This window comes from Primulina eburnea, chromosome 3, assembly GCF_022965805.1.
Source record: "Primulina eburnea isolate SZY01 chromosome 3, ASM2296580v1, whole genome shotgun sequence".
In the NCBI taxonomy this organism is placed as follows: domain Eukaryota; kingdom Viridiplantae; phylum Streptophyta; class Magnoliopsida; order Lamiales; family Gesneriaceae; genus Primulina; species Primulina eburnea.
In genome coordinates, this window is record NC_133103.1 from 23,346,703 (window position 1) to 23,361,617 (window position 14,915).

General features: G+C 36.5%; 1 protein-coding gene across 1 annotated transcript; it reads left to right on the forward strand.

Moving 5' to 3' along the window:
- Window positions 1–729: 729 nt before the first annotated feature.
- Window positions 730–1,104, forward strand: LOC140827129 (uncharacterized). The gene has a single exon (XM_073189737.1). The coding sequence runs from the start codon at window positions 730–732 to the stop codon at window positions 1,102–1,104; it is 375 nt and encodes a 124-aa protein (XP_073045838.1).
- The last annotated feature ends 13,811 nt before the right edge of the window (window positions 1,105–14,915 follow it).

The following is a 14,915-nucleotide window of genomic DNA, read 5'->3' on the forward strand; positions in this document are numbered from 1 at the left end:
CGAAGCAATCAAGCTACAACCTTCAATTAGATGTGTTACCTTTCACGAGTATTTTATCAAGTTACAGATCGCATACTCAAGCTCTACATTCATTATATTTATCAATAGCATTCAAGCTACCAATTTAGAGCGTTTGAGTTAATAACTGTATAAGAGTTGTTAGACTAAGAGTTTCAGTTTGACAGTGTGTAAGACCAACTGAAGTGGATTATTACAATAAGTTGAAATATATCGAAGTCTTTTATGAAATCATATCCTTGGGATATAAGGGGTGACGTACTGACGTAGAGTATTTGAAGTCACTGAACATCCATAAAAACTCTCGTGTTCATTTCATTTACCATTTCAGTTTACACTAAGTACTCAATCTATATTTCAGTCTTATTCCGCACTATTATTAGTTGACTTATCTATATCGACAAACAAAATTCTATGATCAGTTCCTCAAAGAACTGATTCACATATCATAAAGAATACAAAAATCCGAAGTGTTTATTCAACCCCCCTCTAAACACTTCAACTATCTTAATCGATCATATCAAGTGGTATCAGAGCGACAAGTCTTGTCATGAATATTTACGAACACTCAAACTGATATAGATCATCATGTCTTCTTTCAACAAGATTCACATGCTATTTAGAGAAGAATTTGATGATTGGAAGATAAGAATACAGGCTCATCTAGCTGTTCAAGATGATGACATGTGATATGTCATCATAGATGGACCAATGAAAATCATGCAAGCCAATACAGCTGTTGCTCTGACTGATGGAGCACCACACCAGATAGAGAAGCCACGAGATGAGTGGACCTCAGAAGACAAAAGAAAAGCTAACTTGGACAATATGGTCAAGGACATTTTGTATATGACTCTAGAAAAAAACATAATTAGCAAGATCAAAATGTGTAAATCAGCAAAAAAAATATGGAAAAAAATGATTCAGCTATGTGAAGGAAATGAGAAAACAAAGGAAAATAAGATGTCTGTCTCTGTTCAGAAGTTTGGAAACATAAAAATGAAAGCTGGAGAATCAATGAATGATTTTGATGAAAAAGTCAGCATCATAGTGAATGAACTAAATGCACTTGGAAGAGTGCACTAAAATAAAGAGATTGAATGAGAAAACAAAGGAAAATAAGATGTCTGTTTCTGTTCAGAAGTTTGGAAACATAAAAATGAAAGCTGGAGAATCAATGAATGATTTTGATGATAAAGTCAGCATCATAGTGAATGAACTGAATGCACTTGGAAGAGTGCACTAAAATAAAGAGATTGCCCTGAAAGTTATATGTGGCCTTCCCAAGGAGTGAGATGTTAAAATCATGGTAATGAGGGAATCTAAGGATTTGAACAAGGTCGAATTACATGATCTATTTGCAGATATAAAAGCCTAAAGTTTGAGATGCAAATCAGAGAAGGTGAGCCAACTGTTCCACCAGTTACAACTGTTGTAAGAGCAATGAAACTGGAACCATCAGTTTCAACTTAAAATTCAGTAGAGCGTTAAGCTATGATGCAATTTCAACTTAAAACCATGTCGTGCAATGTTTGCCCAAAACGGCTTCCCGAGATAATTACGTTTGTGGTACTCATTTACCATGAATCATAATAATTATGAAACGACCTCTATATTTTTTTCTAATCTTAAATCATAAATCCTAAATTACTAAATAAAATAATTTAACATAATTATGAATCATAATAATTTAACAATTTTTATAGGATCGATTAACGTATCAAGAGTGTTTAGAAAGAGGGTTGAATAAACACTCACAATTAAAACTGATCTTTTCGAATTTTGAGTTCAATTTGGTGACAAACGAATTCTCGGAATCTTGTTGGTCAATGACAATCAGTTAAACTAAAGTAGTTGCGGAAAGTAACTGACTGAAAGATAGAATACAAAACTAAATGAAATGCACAAGGATTGTTTCTGGATGTTCGGAGATTTCAGTTACTCCTACGTCACCCCTTTTATCTCAAAGATAGGATTTTCACTAAAAGACTTTGATCGAATACATGATTTGTATTGACCCACTTCAGTTTGGACTTATCACTGCCAAAAACTGAAACTCTTAGTATTACAAAATGTTCTCAATGCGTAACTGATCTTAGCACTATCGAATTTAACGATTATTACAAAGTGCTAGTTAGCTCAAATTGTAGCCTTAACTGCTACGAATAAATCAAGTAAGAGTGAGCTAAGATTTTGGCAGAGTAACAACAAACTTTGAATAGAGTGATCTCTCTTGTAATTATTTCAGCTGTTCTTCTGTCATATTTATAAGCTTCCCTTCCAACGGTAACTTGAGATATATTTGAATCTTTGTATCCGTTGATTGTTCCTTGGGCATTGTTTGCTTCATTTATTGTAATGCGGCGTCTTAACTGCTTTAGCCGAAATGCGTTGTTCTAAGTTGTATTGATTTAAGTGCGGCGTTTTCTATGTCTCTTTGTCGGTTGAATTGTTCTTTCCCGAGACATGTATAGTTGAAAGATGCTTAACATACGGCTGAATGTATCAACTGATCGTTTGACGTGTTCTAGATTTGCTGGTGAGGAGAATAACTGAATTGCGTTACAATTGCGTAGATTAGTTTACTAGATTCAGTTGCTGAGTCCAGTTTACTCGATCAGTTGGTCAGTTCAGTTTACTCGATCAGTTGCTCAGTTCAGTTGGTTTATATTTTGTCAAATGCCGGAATTTAGTTTCCAACAATTTCCCCCTTTATGGTGTTTGAAAAAACTAAGTAAATAGTGACTGAATGTCTGAACTCATTGTAGATAAATAAGAGAAATAATAACTGAACTTCTTAACTTATTGTAGATAAGAAAATGATCAACTGAATAATGGACTGCACGAATCTGTGGAGATTTTTCTTCAACGAGAAGATTTCTTTTGTTGTTCTAAAATCTCTTTGATCTCTTCCCCCTTTTTGTCAAACACATCCATCTTCATAGATAATATTCGAACGTCAGTGGAAAGAATTTTGACATCTGAGGAGATACTTGAGACAACAGTTTGTAAAGAAGTCTGCAGCAATTCTATTTTATTAGAAACAGAAGTTTCCAATCGCTCAACTCGTTTGCTGATTATATCCTGAGTTGTAAAGAGACTTTGAGCTAGACCTCTGCTATTTTTCATCTCATCCACAGTTCGGGTAAGAGACTCCATGTTTGCTTGAATGTCTTTCAGTTTTGCTGAATCAAATTCCATTGAAGAATCCAATTTGACAGTATGAGAAAGTTGTGTGGATTGAATTCTCTTGATTTCAGTAATCATCTGCTGTATAATGTGCTCAATATTCTGGAGTTCTTCAAGGACAAGATCCATTTCTGTGGATTGAAGAGGAGATGACTGATCAGATGTTCTTGGTTCATGTGAAACTTGATCAAAGACCACCATGGTCCTATCAGATAGTATCGTTTCAGGAACAGTTTGTGCTGGAACATCTGTTTCAGTTACTGATACTTGGACTGGAGGAGATGAAGATTGATGTTGATCAGCAATTGGGCTTTCCTGCTGAATAAGCCTTTCCTGCTGAATAAGATCTTTAGTGTGAAGGTCATGAACTGATATTAGTGCTGGTTCATCAGTTGGAAGTTTTTCAGAAGGAATCAACAATGCCTCCATATTTTCAATCAATTTGCCTTTGCCTTTTTCAGTACTGAGGATGTGTGGAATTTCCAATCCAGTACGAGTAGTATCCACCAGTTCTGTAATCTTATACCTTTGGGTCTGGCAGGTGCTAGAACACTAGGTCGATTGATATGAATTAGCAGAGCTTTGATCCTAACTGTTTTCTTTGTTGCATCAGCTGAGATTTCTGGTGGGATGAACTTCAGGGGAACTGCTTTGATAGGCTGTTGGGCATTCGAAGATTTCAGCCATTCAGTAGGAATAGATTCTGTTGTGGCTGGTAATTTTGTCCTTTGTGTTCTTGCTTTCTTTGCAACTTTTGGAGAGGGCGTCTTCTCGGAATCAGATTCACTGATAATCAATTTTCTTTTAACTGTCTTCAGTTGAGCCAATGTCTTGGCCTGTTTAACTGATTTGGGAGCAAATTGTTGCATCCCAATCTCCTTCTTGATCTTCACGAACTGATCAGGAGAGATATCAAATTTAGTCTTGGGTGGCAGAATATTCTTCACATTGAAAATTTTGAATTTAGATAATCGCTCGGAATCATCAGCCACCAACCCTTTGACTTTCATCAAATAGCTTAGCGGCACTGCAAATCCTTTGGATTGTGTTGGAAACTTAATTCCGGTGCTTTGACAAAAAGACTCCCCAACTGAACTTAACAACTGAACTACTCATCAACTGAATACCAACTGAATTTAGCAACTGAACTGCTCAACAACTGAACACGTCATCTGCTGAACCCAGTCAACTGTTCTACAACTGAAGTTCATTTTTGGCAACTGATTCATTACCAGCTGACCTCTCAGTTGTACACATCATCAGTTGAAAGCGACAACAGACAAAATAGTACATATACCTGCAACTAGTAGTGGAACGCCGCATTGCAGAATAAACAGTGTACGATTGTCAGAATATATCGACGTGGCAATCAACGGTAAGAATATTCAAACATTCTTTAATGTTACCGTTGAGAGGAGAGCCTATAAATAGTCGAAGAACACCAACTGAAGACCGTCTGACTTTCAGTTATCCTATTCTACTTGTTGTTACGTTGCAAAAATATCTACCCGCAATCAGAAATCAAAGCTCACGCTTATTAGTCATATCAGTAGTATTCAAGACTACATTCTCGAGCTTATATAGCACTTTGTAATCTTTAATAGATTTTCTAAGTTGTGCTAAGATCAGTTACGATCTATAAAAAGTGTTGTATGCTAAGAGTTTCAGTTTTGGCAGAGTGATAAGTCCAAACTGAAGTGGGTCAGTACAGTGTCGTGTATTTGATCAAAGTCATTTAGTGGATATCTTATCTTCGTGATAGAAGGGGTGACGTAGGAGTTATTCAATTCTCCGAACATCCAGAAACTTACTGTGTCATTATTTCAGTTACCATTTTCAGTTAGATATTCTATCTTTCAGTCAGTTAGTTATCCGCAACTGTTTTATTCAGTTTAACTGATTGTTGTTGACCGACGGGATATTTAGGTTCAGTTTGTAACAGAACTGAACTCATATTGTCTAAGAATATTTTAAATTTGAGCAGTGTTTATTCAACCCCCCCTTCTAAACACTCCTTACTCGATTAACCGATCCTATCAAGTGGTATCAGAGCATAGTTATATCCTATCAAAGATTATCTCACTTAAATTGTTCACTATGTCTTCATTCAACAAGATTCCTATGTTCTCAAGAGAAGACTTTGACGATTGGAAGATCAGGATGCAGGCTCATCTAGCTGCTCAGGATGATGACATGTGGTACGTTATAACTGACGGACCCATGAAGATTTTGAAAGCCTATACAGCAGTTACAATCACAGATGGGGCACCGCACAGAATTGAAAAGCCTAGAGATGAATGGATTGCTGAGGACAAGAGGAAAGCAAATCTACACTAAAAGAAAATCTTCATTCAACAACACATCAACGACAACGGTTTTTTATAAAAAGCGTTGTGTTTTGTCTTTTAACAACGGATTCAAGAAAAACCGTTGTCGTAGGCTCAAAAAACCCGCTCATAGACAACAATTTCTTAAAAACTGTTGTCATTGATATGTCTACGACAACAGTTTTTAAAAACCGTTGTCTATTAGCGTGTTTTTTTGGTATACGACAACGGTTTTTAATAACCGTTGTCTATTAGCGTGTTTTTTTTTGGGCTACGACAACGGTTTTTAATAACCGTTGTCTATTAGCTTGTTTTTTTGGGCTACGACAACGATTTTTAAAAACCGTTGTCTTTTAGCGTGTCCTTTTAGGCCTACGACAACGGTTTTTAAAAACCGTTGTCTATTAGCGGTTTTTTTTCGAGCTACGACAACGGTTTTTAAAAACCGTTGTCTATTAGCGTGTCTTTTTGGGCCTACGACAACGGTTTTTAAAAACCGTTTTCTATTAGCTTTTTTTTTGTTGGCCTATGACAACGGTTTTAAAAATCGTTGTCTATTATTGTGTTTTTTTGGGCAACGACAACGGTTTTTAAAAACCGTTGTCTATGATCAGTTTTTTTTTTCGAGCTACGACAACGGTTTTTAAAAACCGTTGTCGTAGAATTTTTTTAAAATAATTTGTAGTATTATAATACACTACAACGGTTTTTAAAAATCTTTGTCGTAGAACGTTTACGACAACGGTTTCATGAACTGTTGTCTATTAGCGTGTATTTTTGGACAATCGACAACGGTTTTAGAAAACACAACGTTAATTAGCGACGGTTTTAGGACAAAACACAACGTTAATAGACAATATACCGTCGCTAAAATTAACGACAGTTGTTTTTGCGACCGTAGCTTTTACAACCGTCGCTATATATATTAGCGACAGTTCTTTTTGCGACTGTAGCTTTTACTCCCGTCGCTAACATTAGCGACGGTTTAGCAAACACCTGTCGCAAATTTCAAAAATTCGATCCCGCCTAATTCTCCCTCCATTTTCTTCAACCACTCTCTATAAATATATACAAATTCACTCCATTTTCTTCTACTTTACTTCACCAAACTTAAAATTTTTCTCATTTATACGATTTTACAACTTCATAACACTTAAAATTTTTATCTCTTACACAATTTTATCACTTCACAACACTTAAAATTTTTATCTCTAACACGATTTTTTTACCATTTCAAAAAAATTAAAATTTTATCTTTTACATTATTTTATCACTTCACGACACTTAAAGTTTTTATATCTTACAAGATTGTACCAATTCACAACACAGATTTATAAAATTCTTAATTTTTTTTTTATTTTACCTAAAATATTAGCGACGGACCTGTAAACCGTCGCAAAATAGCGACGGTATTTCCACATGAATACTGTCGCTACATTTAGCGACGGGTTTCTGAGGAATTCCGTCGCAAACCGTCGCAAAATGCAGCTACGACAACGGTTTTCATTTGCGACGGTTTTCAATGCCGTCGCAAATTTTAATAGCATTTTTATACTACCGATGTAGTTGGTATAAAAGACATCGGTTTTAATCCCTTGCAAAACCGTTGTCGTTGGTAGAAAAGACAACGGTTTAAAACCGTTGTCGTTGAAGACACTTTCAACAACACCATCAGTTACAACAGTCGAAAATATCCTACGACAACGGATTTTATCCGTTTTCGTTTGGCGTTTTTGTTGTAGTGCTAGATAATGTAGCAAAGGACATATTGTACACAACACTGGACAAAGTAACGTTCAGTAAAATCAAGATGTGCAAGACAGCCAAAGAAATTTGGGAGAAGTTAATTCAGCTTTGCGAAGGCAACGAACAAACCAAAGAAAACAAACTTTCTGTTGCCGTGCAGAAGTTCGACAACATCAGAATGAAAGTTGGAGAAACAATGCATGAATATGATGAAAGAACCAGTTGCATCATCAACGAACTTAATGCACTTGGAAAGGTGTATTCAAACAAAGAAGTTGCATTGAAAATAATCAGAGGTCTTCCCAAGGAATGGGATGTGAAAACCATGGCGATGAGGGAGTCTAAAGATCTCAACAAAGTTGAACTCCATGATCTATTCGCTGACTTGAAAGCATATGAATTTGAACTGCAAACTCGAGAGGGAGAACCATCTACCCCAGCAGCAACTACCGCCTTAACCGCTGTAAGAACAGAACCAACTGGTTCAGTTGAGAAAGCTGCTGATCAACTAGGCAATGATGCCATGTCATTGTTCATTAAGAAGTTTGGAAGATTCATGAGGAAGAATCAAGGGAATTTTCAAAAGAACTATCAAAGAAACAACTCCAGAGAAGAGTCAAATGCATGCTACAACTGTGGCAAACCAGGTCATTATATTTCTGACTGTCCCAAACCCAAGAAGGACAGTCAAGTTTCAACTGAAAGAAAGAAAAAAGTATATGAGCACAAGAGGAGATCTAAGGATGACAAGAAGCCCTACAGGAAGAAACATGAAGTACTCCTAGCTGAAGATAGCAAAGCCAAATGGGCAGACACTGACAGCGAGGAATCAGAACCAGAAACTTCATACAGTTCTAGTGACGATGAAGAAGAAGTAAAATGTCTGATGGCTGCTGATACAGAACTAGAGTCCAGCAGTCAACAGGTATTTGATTTTATTTCAACTGATTTTACCAGAGAAGAACTTATTTCGACATTCCATGACATGGTTAATGTGTATGAAAAGCTTGCTTTATCGTTTGAAAAAGCCAGAGTGAAGCAAAATGATCCCAAAGACGATAAAACAAAAACTGATGAATCAGTTGATATGTTGAGTCTAAAAAGGGAAGTTGCTGAGCTCAGAAATGAAAGAAGCTGTAATGCCCGAGAATTTAATTACCGTAATCTGAAATGAATTGAGTATGATTACCGTAATTGATAATTAATCTGGAATGATTATGGAAGTAATTGAGATAATTATAGATGGAACGGATCGGACTAGAACACATAAGAAAGGTGTAAATTGTGTGTGCAAATTTATGTGTTGGCGCACATGCGCGATAAAGATTGGCGCACATGCGCGAGAATCACAGTAAGGTTGGCGCACATGCGCGAAGACATGCGCGCATATGCGCGACACCTCCAGAAGCCTTGGCGCATATGCGCGAGATTAGTGGCGCATATGCGCGGAAGGTCCAGAAGGATTGGCGCATATGCGCGACTTAAATGGCGCATATGCGCGGGTTAGGCAGAATGATTGGCGCATATGCGCGACATAAATGGCGCATATGCGCGAGTTGGCAAAATGCTGGTGTGAGCTACCGGTGCACATGCGCGACATTGTTGGCGCATATGCGCGAAACGTGCTGAACATGCACGATGCCACTTGCTCTCTTGCATGTCGTGGATGTATATATATATATATACACATGCAAACCTTCAGATTTTGGCAGAAGAAAATCAAAAAGGTTAGGGAAAGCTTTGTTCGGCCATTTCGAAATCGATTTATGAGCGAACCGTCTATCTGATTTTGAATCCGACTTTAGTGCTGTGTTCCTATCAACGCAGGCTACAATTGGACGTAAGTTTTGTTACGTTTAGACAAGATTTGAGTTTATGATATTGTCAGATTTGAATATGAGTCAGATATGGTGTTTCTGCTACCGTAAACATTATAGGATTGAAGTCAGATTAAAGAACAGACCGTTTCTGTAATTGTTATGATTTTTGAAAGTTATTGACTGAGATTCTATATCAGAATTGTGTTAATATTCAGAGTATGAATTATGTGGGCACAGATTATGAGTTCAGTATTATATTTGTGATGTTCAGATTGACGGGGTTATTCAGATTGTATTGTTATGTCGTCGAGACATCAGTTAAATTAGATTGATCAGATTCAGATATGATTTAGATTATATCGTGATATTGTTGATATGATCAGATTGTATTTCGTTCAGATATTGATCAGATTATATACTGAATTGAGTATTGATCAGAACAGATTGTATATTGAGTTATTCACTGATACAACGTATTCGATATTGTCATTTCAGATTTGAGATGGACAGATTTGAATACAGGACTTCGTCTTCATCAATCGGGGACGACAAAGGTATAATTCATGTGATATTCGGGAAACCACAACTCAAATGAGATCTCATTTTGAGTTTCCCAATAAAATCACATACTAGACTGTTATTTATACTTTGAGATGTTTATGCTTTGATTTTAGAATTGTATTCAAGTGTATGAGATTACTGCCATATTCAGATATGAATATGATTGTGCTTTGTTTACAGATTGATATTCATTGCATCTAAGATAGGAGAGTCTTTGACAGTCATTGTCAATTATCTAGATGTTCGGTGTATCTCAGCTTAGGAGCAGCTATGACTCCTTTGTCAGCCGTCGATACAGCTCAGACCGAAGTCTAGGAATAAGACGTACAGTCACCCCGATTGGGAGAGTAGGTGACAGCCATTGACGTCTTATTCACACCAGGATCCCTAGAGTTATAGTTGAGTCAAGTCTGAACATGATTTGATTAGAACTGCATGCATATATGAGTTGGTTTCATAGACTATGGAACCTTGGTTTCATAGACTATGGAACCTATCGTTATTGCTTTCAGTCATGACAGCATGTTCCCTGATTTAGACTGTTTATATGCACGTTTATCTGATTTGAATTGCATGTTCAGTAGATTAGATTTCATAGATGATGAAATCTATTACTACTATTTTGATTTTATTCATGACAGCATGTTTCATGAATTATTATGTGTATATGCATGTTTACCATGCTTTATACCGGGATTTATTCTCACCGGAGTTATCCGGCTGTTGTCTTGTTTTGTATGTGTGCATGACAACAGGTGGGACTGGATCGGGGTCAAGAGGATGAGGAGAGAAGAAGAGTTAGCGTGGTGATTCCGGACTTACTGTAGATTTGGTTTATTACTTGAACTTAGTAACTGAACCTTAGACTTAGATTGTACAGTATTGTACTTTTATACTGAAATGTATTTTATACTGAGATGTATATTATTTAGATTCCATTACCTTCCGCATTTACATTTTAAAAAGAAATTTTTTTTTTTAGACCCTGTTTATCAGAACTGATAATTAAATCCCAACGACGATTAAGAAGATGATTAGCGTCCGGGTCCCCACAACAGGTGGTATCAGAGCTGATAGTTCTTTTAGACTTAGATTATCAGAACGATAGATCCTTTAGAGTGAGATAGTTAGAACTGATAGATCTTTTAGATTGACTTAGATTGAGATAGAAGAGATGAGCGGGGTAGATTGAATTTTCTTCCTTGCATGTGATTGCTAGCATGAGATTGATTGCAAGGTTGATTTACATTATGTGTGCTAGCATGATTTATTGCTTTCCCTATTACATGTTGTTTGTTATCTGAGTTGATTGCAGCATGTAATGGTTAAGCCTGAATCAGAACCGAGTCTGAATCAGAGGTATATGATCAGAGGAGGGCTGAGACAGACGGTATAGATTGTGTATTAATCTGTTTGATATTCAGATATACCGCCTCGGAGAATTCCAGAAAGGGGTAGTACTTCTTCTGAACAGACAGATGCATCAAAAACTCAGATAGAAGCAAAGTTGGCAGAACTTCAGTTATTTCAGCCGCCGATGTTGAGTGGTACCGAGACATCGGAAGATTGTCAGAACTGGTTGGATGACATAGAAATACTATTTGACTTAATTGCTTGTACAGAGGAACAGAAAGTTAAATTGGTATTTCTCCAATTACGAGAGGCTGCCAGAAGTTGGTGGGTTACCATGAAAAGAGTATTAACACAACGTGGTACTGTGATCACGTGGGAAGTCTTCAGAGCTGAATTCTACCAAAGGTTTTTCTCCGTTTCGTATCGGGAGGACAAAAGAGCAGAATTTGAGAATTTGAGACAAGGCCTATTGAATATTGACGAATATGCTGCGAGATTCTCTATGCTACTGCGTTTTGCTCCTCATTTGGCTGGGAATGACGAAGCTGTAGTGAATCAGTTCGTCGGAGGATTGAATTCGGAAATAGCTGCGTTGATGAACATGCAGCAACCTTATCATTTTGCTGATACCTTGAGTACAGCAAAGAGGGCGGAGGCAAGTTTGACTAGACAATTGGGAAGATTGAGCGTGAAGCAATCCCAGACACAGCAATCCCCTCTACGATTTGAACGTGGCAACATGAGTGGAAAGCAAGAGTTGCTTAAAGCTCGAAAGAAACTGTTCAAGAAATTAGGAGGTGGTTCCTCTAGTTCCAGCGGTTCTTGCCCGAGCTATACTGGGGTGTATAGCAGAACTTGTGGGGGAAGACATCCCACAGAGCAATGCCAGGGAGTGACTGGTACTTGTCATATCTGCAGACAACAGGGACACTTTGCTAGAGTCTGTCCCCAGATGGGCTTCCGAGAAGGTTAGGGAGCAGAGTCATTCGTGGTAATGACAGAAGAACAGATTCAGAACACGTCATAGGTACTATTCTTTTATGATTCTATTGCATATGTATTGATATATACCAATGCATCTGTTAAGAATATCTGTGATTGAGTTGCATGAAGATATGCTGTATCTGTTGGGTTTGTTGTACTGTAGTATTACTTTCCTTGATGGTTGAGGAAAATGATGATATCTAAGATTTTTATGATATATATATATACTACATTAAGATAAGAATGAGGTGAGTAAATTGTGCTGTACTTGTGTTGTTGATGATCTGATTTAATTGCATTACTGATATGGAGATGGTGAACAAGTACAGAGATATTGTAGAAATTGTCCCAGAAACGGTAAGATTCAGACAAGATCTGGCTGATAAACGGAGATTTTCCGATAAGGATTCTAGATTCAGAATTCCTTTAATAATTGTATTGTTGATGACTCGATTATTACAGAAAGGAACAGATGGTATCCTTATGTATTCAGTAGACCTACTGAAATCGAGTTTAGCAACTACGGATTTGATAGTTACGTAAGGATTGATTGATATTTGCCTAGATAAGATTTCAGATGTGTTTTATATCAGAAAGATATATTTCAGAATTGAATCTAGAGCTGATACTGAATGTTGTTTTAGAATTCAGTACAGAATGATATTGAAGATTAATAGAAGGGTACAAATTGCTAACTCTTAGATTCAGGGATATTCTGATGAGTTTATGCTTGTTATATCCATGATATTTGATATGTTAACAGCATCTGATTGATTAAATGGAATATTCGAAGATTTTATTGAATATTCAGAGAACCGTGATTATTGTATACAGAAATTAGGCAGGTATGAATCATAATTGAAACAGATTTTATTCAGAATATGTGATATCTGCAGTGGTATACCGATTTATTTGCACAGTTGAGACAGAAATCAGCGACTGTAAATGACACAGGTAACAGATATATCAGAATTAGCAGAAATGTCAGAAAGTCAAAATTGCTGAGTTTTACAGATTTTCTTATTCTCTTATTCCCTTATTATGTTATATCTGCTTGCGTATTGTGATTGATCTAAATCAGTATTTGAGACATCTTATATTGTTTGGGAGCATATTCTATTTGCAGATGAGATATGGCAGATGATTTAGGCACTGTGAAGATTGATCAGTAGTCAGAATTATCAGTATTGCCAGCAATCGTTGTTTATGAGTTTTCTTAAACTCACTAGATCTGTATAGGTTGTTTGTATTCCGAATCTGATTGATATTACTGTGGTTTGCATGTATGTTTGATACAGAATATTGTAAACAGTTGAGAGTGGCAACAGTTCAGAAATGTGACCAGAATGCTCAGAATTGTATTTCAATAATCAGAACAGAGTTGCGATCAGAGCAACCGATATGTGATTTGTGTGTGTATCAGATTGATTATCTTATGATATCAGAATATTTCAGAATTGTATAACAGAATTTGATATCTGTAGTCAGTGACTAATACCAGGTAGGTATTTCTTCTTTATTTTATATTATTAACTGATTTTTTAATACAGAATAGTTCGAATCTGAAAGTACAGATAGTGTCAGAAATACACAGTAGTAAGTTCAGTTTTCATTCAGGCGATTGTGAATGTATGATATTGGAACAGACATGTATGATATAAACAGATTAGATCGGTTATAACAGAATTTGTACAGAAATGTTGGCAGACATGGTACTGATAAGTCTGAATTGCTAACAGAAGAAGCCAAAAAGATAGAAATCAGAAGAGTATTACAGAATTTGTATATTTCTGAATAGAAATGGGAGTACATTTCTATGGCTTTCGTAATGACATTACCGCCAGTTTCTTTAGATTTTGATATGATATGATTATGATTGACAGATTACTCAATCTATATCTATCAGTTTGTACCAGATTACGTACAAACAAAATCGGATGACGGAGATCGCTGTCAAAGAAATAGTCAGATTGGCTAGAATGTCGAATTAGATGATATTAGGTGGTGATTTTGATGGAGTTGTACTTGTGATAGATTATATCATAAACTCTCTTGTACAGATTATTACAGACTGACAGGTAGTCAGAGTGTATTACCAGATATTGACAGATATTTGTAGAGCTTTAGTACTGGATGTTAGTAGTAGTTTTTATATAGATTATTGTCATTGTGTGACTTACTGTATGACAATAGTTATTGAGACTGTTCAGAATGGACAGATTAAAGAAAACCAACATCGGATGATGATGATTGGTATTTAAGGCCGAAGATAGAATATATCCTTGGTGTGGAATAAACAGGTTTGATAACAACTGCTAGTATTGCTTTGTTATGAACTATGAATGGGCATATACGGATGTTGTATCGCCAGTAATATCAGACTAAGTATGTCAGAAAGATTGTGATAGTATACGTAGTAAATTCTGATTCCAGACTAGAATCAGAGATTGACCAAAGAAAGACACCACAGAATGATATTAGTGAGATGAGTTTGGATGTTAAACTCTGTTATACATTTTTTCTGATAAATTTGGATTGATTGCTTGTGAGTTGTGAGTTCGAGGACGAACTCAGATCTAAGAGGGGGAGAAATGTAATGCCCGAGAATTTAATTACCGTAATCTGAAATGAATTGAGTATGATTACCGTAATTGAAAATTAATCTGGAATGATTATGGAAGTAATTGAGATAATTATAGACGGAACGGATCGGACTAGAACACATAAGAAAGGTGTAAATTGTGTGTGCAAATTTATGTGTTGGTGCACATGCGCGATCAAGATTGGCGCACATGCGCGAGAATCACAGTAAGGTTGGCGCACATGCGCGAAGACATGCGCGCATATGCGCGACACCTCCAGAAGCCTTGGCGCATATGCGCGAGATTAGTGGCGCATATGCGCGGAAGGTCCAGAA